Source organism: Phasianus colchicus, chromosome 13 (genome assembly GCF_987193195.1).
Source record: "Phasianus colchicus chromosome 13, bPhaCol1.hap1.1, whole genome shotgun sequence".
Classification (NCBI taxonomy): Eukaryota; Metazoa; Chordata; class Aves; order Galliformes; family Phasianidae; genus Phasianus; species Phasianus colchicus.
Window position 1 is genome coordinate 3,336,366 of NC_143448.1, and position 12,902 is coordinate 3,349,267.

The 12,902-nt window shown below is 38.7% G+C and overlaps 1 protein-coding gene and 1 long non-coding RNA gene across 8 annotated transcripts in view; one reads left to right on the forward strand and one right to left on the reverse strand.

Annotated features, from left to right (window-relative positions):
• Positions 1 to 12,902, forward strand: part of LOC149916117 (uncharacterized) — a 109,119-nt gene that overhangs the window by 23,772 nt on the left and 72,445 nt on the right. The gene's annotated exons all lie outside the window — the stretch shown is intronic.
• Positions 1 to 12,902, reverse strand: part of SMPD3 (sphingomyelin phosphodiesterase 3) — a 112,881-nt gene that overhangs the window by 12,637 nt on the left and 87,342 nt on the right. For all 3 annotated transcript variants that reach the window (XM_031615590.2, XM_090149872.1, XM_090149873.1), the window contains 3 exons: positions 12,338 to 12,413; positions 5,216 to 5,371; positions 560 to 649 (listed from right to left, as the gene is read on the reverse strand). In XM_031615590.2, coding sequence (XP_031471450.1) covers positions 560 to 649; positions 5,216 to 5,371; positions 12,338 to 12,413 — 322 coding nt within the window. The remainder of the gene's footprint in view (positions 1 to 559; positions 650 to 5,215; positions 5,372 to 12,337; positions 12,414 to 12,902) is intronic.

The following is a 12,902-nucleotide window of genomic DNA, read 5'->3' on the forward strand; positions in this document are numbered from 1 at the left end:
ACAGTTGTAATTGCTCTTATGGGGAAAAAAAAGCTGTTTGCTCACTGAAAACTGTACTGAGCTCATCTGAGTTTGAGCATGCTTGAGTATCTGAGTTCTGTGAAATCTTAAATAAGGTGAACCTTACAAGTTTCTAACATAGCTGAATTACTAGTATATCCTCACAATTTTTCTCTAGCACCAGATTGAACACTAATCAAAAGGTGCATGTTTTCACTGCATACAGAAAGCACAGAAACAATAATTTGGCTCTCTCTTTGCAAAGTAATCTAGATATTATTTAAAAAGTAGAGTAAGGATAGGAAGGCATTCAAGTAGCTTGATACATAAGCTGCAGACTGGACTCGTGTTTGACATGTCTATTTCCTTCTTAATTAAAATTCAACAGAACATTGTTAAGATTTACAAAATACATGTTTCTGCCTTTGAGATAAATCCCTTACAAATATTTGGTCTTAGTCAAACAGTTACTGCCAGTTAGCTGTACTGCCTGCTGCTGATAGGTGTTCTGTGAGTGACAGACAAGAGCTGATATACTGATGGTTAGAGAATATCTTACCTATTGCCCATGGTTTATCCTCCCCTGGACCAATTCGACATGGGTCTTTGTAGTGTGTAAACAGAGAATGCTGTTGCTCCAGCTTGTCCTCTGCAGGGAAAGAAGCACAAGAAAAGGCACATCAGCTGTGTATTGTAAGCCTGTGGGCTATTATTTTTATGTTCTACTGCAAAAAAAAAAGGTAAGCCTTCCTTCCTACTCAGTATACATGCATTTTCTAGAGAACTGATTTGAACTAGTTTGGCAGTTTTACTGCACAGCAATATCCTGTCTTAATCAGAAATTCCAACAAATGCTGCTACTTAATGTCTGTTTTCCTACCAAGTCTATCTACAAAAGATAGTATTTATTAGTTTCTAAACTGAAGTGAAGGTTTCTTGACATATTGCCTTACTCTGCCGTTCGTGTTTGTATTGTATATGCTTATACAAAACTTTTGTTGAGATCAGATGATGCAGAGATTTGGACTGACTTCATAATGGCACTGTAGGTGGCTGCTGGGGATTTATATATACACCTCAGTAAATTTGGAGATAAAAGCTAGTGCTGTGCTTGCTTCAGAAGAATTGACTGAATGTGTTTCAAGCTGTAATAAATAAGACAAAGGACAGGCAATTGATAATTCACTTGAGATATCATCTAAAGCATTAAAGGCATTCTAAATATAATCACCATGATCTCTCAGCTCTCAAATTAATCTCTTCTTAATTGCTACTCTGTTTCTTGCATTTAAAGCCAAACAATGCATCAAGCTCCTAGGATCACTAAATTTAACAGTAGCCCTAGAAAAATACATATATCACAATTTCAGATGTTCAGTATAAAAATAAGTTATAGTTCTGTGCAACCTATCACTGTAACATAGTGATCATTGTATGTAGGTGCAAGTACAATCAGAACTTGAAAATACCAGCTGCTGCAATTCCAGTTTTCTTAAATAGCAAAGAAACTGGCAATAGGTCCCCATTACTTCCTTTCTTGAAGCACTTCCACCTTTTACAAGGTTAACATTTCTAAGCAACAGAGAGTTTTCTCTTGGGATTGATGGAATATTCACCTGCATTTGGAGCTGCTGCTGCTGTCACTGACTATTGGCAAGACCACAGAGTATGAAAGTAGGAATGAGAATGGACCCCTAAAGTCAGAAACTTTGAATTGTGAGCTGTGCATATTTAGAAACAAGGCAGCTTACACACCTTAGGAATCAAATTTGGTTCTCCATTTGCAAAATAGTGTTCTTGCCTGATATAGGAGCTGTTAACCTCTCTCTGTTAAGGAGGAAGCACAACACAGGAGGCAGCGTGGAGTACAGTAGTACCAAGTGTCCATAGCACTTTCTCATTTTGACATTGAGTGATTACCACAGCTGATGGTCTTTCAGCTAATGCATCCACCCCAGCTGATGTGCCTCACTACATGATTCCAGCTTTTTTCCCCAACATCTAACCAGCTCTCCACATTGGAAATTTCTTCTTAGTTGCAGAGAGACTGGAAAAGGATATTTTGGAGCCTTGGCAGAGGATTGAAGGGCTGACCTCCTAAAAACTTATCAGGTGTGCCATGCAGAGAACTGTTCTTTCTGTCTGAACAGCCAATTGGGTTGTTTGGTTTCTTTCATTTTTCTGGAAGAGTCTAGAATGTAATCTGTGCAATTGCTTATTTCTTTGGGCTTTCTCTTGTGATATCATATGGCTGCAAACTTCAAAAATAAGACAGGCTAAAATTTTGCCATGATCAATTTGCCACCGTGGCACTGATAGTTAGAAGTCAGAGCTGATGAGACAAACTTGGACTCATCTGCCTGGAATGGTTTTTTTTATAGGCTAAAAGGTTTAAAAACAATCAAATTTTACACTGATGAGACACACCTGACAGGAAAGTGTTCCCAGTAAGTGAGAATTCACTATTTATGATATCGTTCTCTAAAGTGAGGAGGGAGAACTTAGTTTCAGAATATTTGTCAAAAGAATAAGGTTATTCGTGAACCTGGAGGTCTGTGAAAACTGTGCTGTAAATACATCTAAGAATAGAAGCTTGATATTCACTGCAACAACATCAATTATTTGCTGTATCAATCTGTGGAGTGGGAAAGAACACAAAAAACAGTCCATACCCATTACAGAAAGCTGCTTATTGAAGGCAGAAAAACCCAGCAATTCAGTTGCTGCAATCCTAACAAATGTCCCTAAAACAGTGAGTAATGTAAAATGGACAGGAATACATGCCAACTTTAAAACACTGCATTAATCTTGCTTAGTGCATAAGGAAGCGAAGCAGTCTACAAATAACAAATAGCCAGCTTAATTTCACTTCCCAGACCAAGTGAATTTTAAAGGAGAGCAGAGTATAAATAAGTTACAGATAACAAAAACACATTCTTATAAGGTATGTTTTAATTGTCTGTATTATTAGTTGCAACATTCACAACTATATTTGCAAAAACAAATAGTTGTGTTTTCTTTTGCCTTAAAAGGCAAGTTACAAAGGCATTGATTTTGCTTTGTACTTTTTCTTCAAGGAATTGGTTAGGGTACCAAAACTTCTCAGTCAGAGGATGCTGACCATACGTGTTACCTCGCAGCTTCACTCATGTCTTTCTCTTCATGCTATATGGCCCCTTGTGCAGACTTATCACAGTCTGACTGGGCAGGTTCCCCTTTGGTATGCAGAAGACAGTTTATTTCCTTGAAGGATTTATTTGCCTTCAGGCCATTGCATCCATCTAAGAATACTGCAGCTGGAACTGCAGTCAAACAGAAGTAGCTGTGCCCATTTGTATCCCCAGCTCCTGTCCCCCTTCACTGGGACTGTTCCAGTTGCTTCCTCAGCCTACTCTTAAAGCAGTGGGGCTAGCTGAAGACTGTTACTGACTGAATTTCCTCCTTTTTTTCCCTACTCCTGCTAGCTTTGTATTGTCCTAAAAAACTTGGTTTCACTGCAGCATTCTGTTTACTTACTGCTTACTGTTCATCTCCACTATTCATAATGGACTCTCTGACAAGTCAGAGCACCTCCTCCAGCCATTCTGAGTTTATTTCAGATCGCATAGTTGTGATTAAATTACTTTTTGTACCGATGAGCTAGAAATGAACAGTAAGGCTGTTTTGGGTTGGTGGTCTCTTCTCAATAAAATGTTTCTCTGACTTTGCTAAAATCTTCCATTACAAGTATCCGATACAAGCCATGAGACGAGAGTATGGTACCTATCTTTATAATCTGACAATGCTTATTTTGCTTTATTTTGTTTTAAATTATTGGAGTAGTTGTTTCTCTCTGTCCCAATTACTTAGGCTTTTTATGAAGACTACAGAATTCACATATGATGATGTTTACATATTCACCTGCTAATCCACAAACTCAATAGTCTGAAGAGATTGTTCAGATATGTTGTTGATGCCCCATTGCTGGAGAAGACACCCAAGGTCAGACTGGATGGGGCTCTGAGCACACGATTGAGCTGTATTTCATAGAATGGCCTGGGTTGAAAAGGACCACAACGATCATCTAGTTTCAATCCCCCTGCTCTGGGCAGGGTCACCAACCACCAGCCCAGGGTGCCCAGAGTCACATCCAGCCTGGATGTATATATGTCTCTTTTCACTGCAGGAAGCTGGACCAGAGGGCCTGTAGGAGTTTCTTCCTACGCACACAATTTTATTTTTCTAATTGCTGAATCCCCAATTGAAAGCTGCAGCTTGAGCTTACCTGCACTATGTAACACAGCGCACAGATGAAATCTCTGTGACTGAACCCCCCCTCACTGTACCTGGCTTATGCTCTTATCTCAGTACTTCAGTTCTGGCCCACTCATGCCTTGCAGCCATCAGCTCTGCTGATCCACATGCCAGCTCCAAACCAAGTAGTTCATTGCCACTGCATAAAGCAAGCAAGGAGCTCTGCTGGATGCATGAACTGTACCAAGCGGGAAGCAGAGATGATACAGAAGCACCACTCTGTTGGTGGTGTAACTGTTAACAGTGTACTATCTACATTTGAAAAGGCTGCTGTCTGTAAATTCACCAGCCATTAATTATGGTTCTGTGGTGTTCTTTTTTCTAGTGCCCCCAGCTTCCAAATATAAAAGAAAACATTTAAAATTCTTTGTTTTTCAACTCTCAATAAAAACAATTTCAACTCAAATAAAAACCATGGAAGGTACACAGCATCCATTAATTCTTTCCAAGATTGATTTAGTGATGTTGAGTTTTCTATGGGGCATTAATCTCTTGCATCTGTGTAAGTGCACCATCAAAAGGCTATTAATTGCAAGAATTTATTTTTCTTCTGCAAAAATCCCATAGCACACACCCCTTTTATTAATAACTAAAATTATATGATGTTTTAGCACATTTACCTCACACAAATAACACTAAACAACTGGATTCTTCTCCATTGTTGCTATTGCAACAAGTTGCAAATTACTGCCCTTTGTGCTTAAAAACCATCATGTTTAATAACTTGGCAGAGTTTGTGTGAGCTGCTGTTCTTGGTTCATGACAAGACTAGTACTTACCTTACGATGTTTCTTAAGCCTTCCCTTTCACAAGTCAGTCACTAGTTAGTACACTGCTATAATCCACAAAATGAACATATCAAGAACTCTGCTATTCCATGTTGGATTAGGCACACACAAGGAAAAGGCAAAGCTTATCTCACCAGAGGAGCAGTTATCAAAGTTGAGATCTCCGCAGATTACATCAAAAGCCACCAGCTCCTCTGGATTGGCTGTGCTGGAGGAGGAGGTAGATTTTCTGAATTCAGACAGCCAATCTTGAAGCATATCCAGTTGCTCACATCGAACAGTAGTGTCTCCTGTAGCAAAGAAAAAAAGAACTGTCAAGAAATAAGGTCTTTCTTTTAGAGTGACATTCAGAACATGCATGCCTGTGGTGCATCCAGCAAATTCACTATGACCATTGCTTTGGCTCAGTGGACAGAAGAGCATGGTCAGAATCTCACCTGTTTCACTTAGAGGATATTGAGATTAAAGCAAATGAGGAAGACAGAAATAATGTACAGCTATTTCAGTCTCATTTTCTCTCCTATTATCCATCAAACATAATCCCTTCAGCAGGGCAGATATAGGCAACAAAATTAAAGGAGCACCTTCTCCTTAAAATAAGGAAAGAACCCCACCGAACTTAGCACGCGCATTACTAAGCCTAGATAAGGCCAGTTTAAGCCTCAGATTTATGAGAGATGTAAGTGGTATGTTAGCCTTGCAGGGCCTTGTCTGCAATAAAAGGAATTTCACCTATATAATTAGCTATATTAAAAATTCTTACATAGATAACAACAGATGAAAATCCAGCTTTCGGTTATGAAACACTGTACATATGAAGTTGTGTAGGGAAGCATCTTAGATACGTGGTTTCAACCAGCTTTTTCTGTGGGATACCTGATACAGTATGAGCAGATAGAAATCACTAGAATTCTTACAAATACATTAGTAAAAGTCAAATTTCTGAAATTAGTACTAAGGGGTGAACAACTTCTGTAGTTGTTTAAACATGGACTCATTTTTGTAATTAATAATATGGTGATATTATTTGCTATGCTATTGTTAGACATCTTGAGAAAAAAAGGTGTGAAATTAAAAAAAAAATGGTATGGATAATAGCATACTCATTACATAATGCTTAGCCCAGAATGAAGTTCATTAGGAACCATGTTTTGATGATGTAAATATCTTCTTCTGGAATCATAATAGGCACTCCTGAAGAAACAGGAAGACAGGATACCTGTGCTGCAGGAATTTGACCAAAATGATCATGTTCCTGGCCTTCCATCCTGGAAGATGATATGATACACTAAATTAATGATTGGGAATTCAGAAGAAATATCACCCTTTGGCCAAGACTGGGCAGCATGTTCTGCAGTAAACCACTTGATCTTTCTTTGTTTTCTAAATTTAAAAAATGAAAAATTTAACTTTCAAACGTTACTAGGATGTATACGTCAACACTCAATTTACTCATAGAGTAATAATCCATCTAAAGAAGGGTTCTGTTTATGTTCAAGTAAGAATTACTAAGCTGAAAGTATTTTTTTCATATTTTTAAAGGTATATGTACAACATATGTACCTTAGGTAGGCAGTACTTCAGAAATGAATAGTCAGATTCTTTTCACTGGTTGCAGGGAAGTTATCTTATGACTGCAAGTGCTGAAGTTGTGCCCCTGTATTTATAAGTGACATGGATGATTGGTTGCCAAATGCTCTTTGTTTGTGAAACTGACACAACCAGCTCTTTTAATTATGGCAACTACCTCCCCTTAATTTCAAGCACATGAGGTGACAAAGTCTTAGAAAGAATTAATCACTGTAATCATTTTAAGAGAATCAGTAAAAGCTTCATATGGGGAAAGAAGTAGGAAGAGACACATTCTAGAAGTAATTGTTTACTATATTATCTTTCCTTTTCTTTTGTTTTCACTGTACCTGTCATGAAGTTACAACTTTGCTTGTTTCAGACATGAAACGATGTTGATTCAGGACATCACTTCTCTTCAAAGAAAAGATTTGTTTTCAAATTCCACAATCATAAGCAAGAACAGTGAGCCCAAAGTCACTTGTTCTTATTAAAATTTTCTTTTAACATACAGACCATTAACCAAAATGATTCTACTCTGCCAGTCTGTGGTGGCTGTTAAAATGTTGGAAGTCACAATTAGGAACATCAATTATGTATGTCCAAAGCCACTTTCAGTGGTGACTCACTGTGGAGTTTGTGAGTATTTAAGTCTGCATCCTCACAGCTTGTTAATCAGTCATCTCACCTGAGGTTGCCACCTGCACTTTACAGGCTTTTAATATGTGAACTCTGCAACATGCTGTAACTGCATTAGAACACAGATTTTAGTCATCAGGCCTTCATTCTTCTAACACAGTTAACCTGGGAGTGGTCAAACTTTCCAGAATACTGGGGGCAGGTTCTGTTAAAGTAACAGTTAAATGCAAACAGAATCAAAAACTTTCCACCAACTGTGGTTTGATACAATCCTAAATAAGTATATGAAATATTGAAAAGAACATGACCAGGAAAAGAGACCTTCAAGTAGGTTCTGACAGTGACTCATCTCTTCAGACTGTTAATTCAAACAACAAATAATCTGATTTTTTTTCCTTCTAATCTTCAGTTATTCCCAACAAATCTGTAACAGTTGGGCTGTAATACACAAGCTCGTACAAGAGCTTTTTGGAACTATTCCCTGACCTACAGTTTCTAGCACTTGTTTACATAACGTTCAGATAATACCCTAATCACACTGCTTGACACAAATCCAGTCCACTGAATTCTTGGAAAACCCCCTTGCTACCAGAGTGCACATACAGTGCAGAAGAGCACTTCACGTATTTGCTGATCGTGCATACCGGTATGCACAGCACAAGAAAACTCTACAGTTAAGATGTATTTAGACAAAAGCACAAGAAGTAGGTCACATGGAACAAACACAGCCCACAGCAGGTGATAGTGACTAACTACAAACAGTGTGTGTGACTAACGTTTGCATTCTGCTTAATAAAGATGCAGCTTCAGGGAAAGGAATGAGTTACAAGGGCCTTTTGGTAACCCTCTAATCCATCCGCTCTGCCCAAGCATAGTCACATAGATAGGCCCCTCAGAACTGTCCAGTTGGGCTTGGAGTCTCCGTGGATGGAGACTCCCCAGCCTCTGGGCAGCTTGCTCCAGTGCTCAGTCACCTTCACTATAAAGGAGTTTTGCTTTGTTTAAATGCTCTTTCTTGCATTTGAGTTTGTGCTCGTTGCCTCTTGTTCTGTTACTGGGTACCAAGGAGAGCCTGCTTTTATCTTCCTTAGATCCTCACATCAGCCATTCATACACATTAATTAAAGATCCCTCCAAAATCATCTCTCACATAGTGAAGCTTATTCACACTCACAGACCCTCCTTTTGCATCACCTGCATCTTTCTATCCTAGCTTATCTCTAAGAAGAGAGATAATCTCTTCTGGCCTGCCTTGCAACTACTAGCTTGTGTGTAATGACAAGACTACAGTAACTTACCTTATTCTACACAAAGTCCTGATTATATATTTCTTAGCTGTCTAAGAGCTGTCTAATACATCCCTGGATTGTCAGGATCCTGTTTGCATTTTCTGGAAGTAGCTATCAGGTATGTTTTTGCTTAGGATGAATGATCAGATAATACAGCCATTACCTGTGAGGGCATAAAACTACAACAACAACCTGAAACAGAACACAGCAAAGTCACTTACTAAACATAAAACCCACTTAATAGACACACAGAGGCAAAATTCTCCAAAACAGGAAACTATTGAGAAAAACATACAAGAAAGACATGAAAAAACATTTCAGGAAGACGTTGTGAAAGATAACAGGCAGCATGCACCATCATTACTAAAAAAGCGTTAACTACATAGTGACATACATCTCCCTTGTTAACAATCACAAGCCTTGTAGCAGCACTGTACACCGGAAAACCACAGAAGAAAGCACTGCAGCTCTAGAAATTGACGAAGTTCAGAACCTGTGATAGTCTGCTATTTCCAGTTCTCCCCTCTCTGACATCTCTGGTTCTCCCCACTAGAGGTCATGGAAACAATTGCACTTAAGCACATGAAGTGAAGTGTGTGCAATGAAGTGAGCTACAGCTCTGTTACCAACAAAAAAATCCCCTAAATGCAACTTGAATATAACTGTTTTTCGAGATTAGTATTAAACTAATGTTATCCACCTTCCTGTAGCTACACAGCAGGCGCTTTACATATCTGGATGCAAAACTTCCTAGTGAGACTTAGTCTTAACAGCTCCCAGTGATCTGTAGCATTGGAGATGAAGGTAACTGACCTGGTCAGACACCAGAGTAGAGGAGAAGCCAAGCCTAAGTCCAGAACAGTCACTGAAAAAAAACCAATTCAGAGCCTGCATGCTCCCGCACTGAAACAGCATTGGTTAATATTAACAGAAGGGCACTAGGAAATATCTCCCCCATATGACATTCCATTTCCTTCTTTCAGCCTTCCCCTCTAATTAAATGTTCAGATAGAATCACTGATCTGATTGACTGCCACCAAGTGATTAATCAGAGAATACAGATTTGTGCTAATTGCTCTACACCCTTTTCCTCAGTAACTGGGCTGGAAAAATGCAAGTAATCATGTTGTGAGTGGTTCCTGCAGTCAGCATTTCCAAGTTCTTTGCTAGTTCCCTTCAGCTTCATATTTCATGGAAGGATGAAAGGGTATTATGAGAAACCATAGCTAGCATAAACAAATACTTCACCTTTGTTCGTTTTAGGATAATCATAACTGTCCATTTCATTCACTTCTGAAATTGATTACGTGAAATCTGGCTTTAGTTTGAACTGCAGGTGGGTGCCAAAGGAGGACTGCTTTGTCCTCCTCAGAAAGCTATAAGGAGAACTAGGGAGAATTAACAAAGCAGCTGATAGGCCTAGCTAGGGACTGGAAATGGGAAGATGCAGTGCAAGTTTTTAGAAACAGTTCTCAGCAGTGATCAGTGCTGGTGAAGAACAGAAAGAGGAAATGTAAGATGTGAAGCGTAGTCAAAGGGAGTACAGGTTCCAAGTCACAACCAAAGGACCCACCCAGTTTAGCCATGAGACAGGCTGTGCCATGCCTGACTGTGAGACGAACTAAGCTGCCCTGTTTAATCTATCCAAGCCAGAAGGAGCTGGGGAAAGCAAACACAACAACAACAACAAAAAAACACCAAAACAACAACAGCAACAAAAGAACCCTGTTGTTCTGCTGAGTTAGATTGCAGTTAGGTAAGGTCCCCAGTCAAGTACAGCACAGCCTGTAACAGCTGTGTTAGTGTAAATGAGAGAAAAGGCAAGGGCAGACTGACATGGTGTGCATAAACTAGCTTTGCTACTTCAGAAATGCATATAGAATCACTGCCTAAGGATGTTTAGCACCAGAGACATTACTGATCACATAGCCATGATTTCAAACACTGAGAGATCTCTCAGTCTCGAGCTGAGTTCTGCTTACGTTGCATATGGATTGGTAAAGCCAATTCTGGAAAAGTCTGATTTGCCAGCACATGCCAAAGACTGGATTCACAATAAATGCAAAAAAGAAGCATGTCTGAGGTTATGAGAGAGCATCCAGCGCATATTATCTGGACCTGGGCTGCAATAGCTTGAGGCTCCCTCTGTTTGGTCTCTTGGTAGGATGTCTAAAAGGCATGAATCAAAGGGACTTGCGAAGTAGGTAGATTCTAGGCAGCAAAATCTTCTCAGAACATTAAACACTAACTGAAAAACATAGAAGAACCATGTAAACTTAACAACCCCCTGGAAAATAGTAACATTCTAGACTCATTGGGGACCGCCTCATTTGTCACTGAAATGCAGCTACTTCCAGAGCGGAAATGGAAAAGCTCCTTCATAATAACATTCAGGAATAGGTACAGAAAAAAAAAAAAAGCATTAGTTCTTCATTGACCATAAACAGTTGAATCCCTTCATTTTGTACTCATATAAGTACCACAACTGTCAAGCACAAGTTTGTGTATCCTAGAGGGGAAGCTAAATTGCACACAGTCGTGTGACAAGATGATTTAAATGGTTAACCTTTTAAGTAGTGCTTGTTGTTACACATCTTTACACAGTTGAACCTGAGGGTTTTTTTGACATTTTTTTAAAATGTGTGAAATGTCTTGAATCAGATTATACAAGTTGAAGTATAGCTCTGCCAAATTGTTATGAACTTTAGTTTTCTATTTCATTACATAAACTAATATGATTTATCAAAGGACATTTAGACTCTTAGATCCTTGTCTGTTCTATCTGAACATTGCTTGAGCCAGATAAGCATAAATATACAAAGCAAGAACATAAATAGGAAAATGGAAAGTTACTTTTTTTTTTTTTCTTTATACTTAGAGAAGCTTTAGACTGACTTAGTAAAAGAGAATGTTAACTTCCCAATATGTATATATTTTTTTCTGGAGATAAGGTCACTGTCTAGTTCTGCCTACTGACAGGAGGAGAGCCAAGTGTTGAGGTACTATCATCAGAAAGGTTTGCGATGGTTAAGGAGGAAACAAGCCCAGCCACAACCTGATGACCTACATGAAATTCCAGTATGCTTATAATGAGCAGTGGAATCCACGTATCTCACAGTCAGACATGTGCTATTAAAGAACCTCTCGTTCTTTTTTGTTAATTCAGTGAGGATTCTTAACAAATCCTTCCAAACCCCACTTAAGCATTATTGTATCTTATCTTTAAGGATCTTAGAAAATGCTGTTTCACAGAACAAAGGAGACATAATGTGCTGGTTCATGCTGTAACGAATATAACAGTGGGATTCCTTCTAAAACACATCTAAGAAAAAATTTCAACAATAGTATTAACTTGCCTGCTGTTTATGTATGAAATTGACAGGTAAAACCTCTGATTTCTGCTTGCATAACTTTAGTTTATACACTGGTAGCCACCGTATGGGTTCATAAATGCAACTAATGGTGACAGTAATGTATTTGCTGAAATAATGGTATTTGGTCAACAGAGAGCAAAGGGAAAAAGAGTTTTCAAGGGATTTTTTTACAGTGCTTATTTTTTAATACTTAACTACTCCAAGACAAAAAATGCAAAGATTTTGTGAAGTATTTCTCTACTTTTTTTTCTTCACTCTTTCACCATTGTCCTCGATGCACACTGCTCTTTGTGGAAAATAGTGGATGAGCAATGCTGGCAGCTTTTGCATAATACCAGCTGTAGCATAGGAAAGTGACAAACTGGGAAGCAAATCAGGACAGTACCTGCAATAGCTTGCAAGTGAGTGCAGGAAATGTATCCCACAATTCTTTGGTCCTGAGGTGTACTTCCCACTTGCACCTGAAAGGAAAAGAAGAGATAAAAAGGTCATTAATGGAGGAGCTCATACAACTCCACTGCCAACTGCAGTGGTGCAGTGCTCATACACACCACCAGCCTTTTTCTCCATTTTTTCCACCTAGCTTGCTTTGGGAACACACAAACCCCTCAGGAAACACCTGATCATCACACTTGGTATTATTGAGGTCCCATTTTGCATGTAACACACACTCCTTCCTCATCACCACTGCTTTAAAAAAAAAAAACAAAAAAAAAAAACAAAAGCCACCATCACACGCAGACACAGTTTTGTCAGTTTACTTGGACAGCTGAAAAAATAAGAAAAGTAAGAACCATCTGATCAATTCTATAACTGGAAAGCTGGCTTTGAAGCAAGAGAATTTAGAAGTCATTTGTACTTACCAATGCCTTGTTAACTTTCAGTTTTTGGCCCAGCTAGAAAAGCATGCAATAAAATTTTAAAATTAAAAAAAAAATCTTGCATTATTC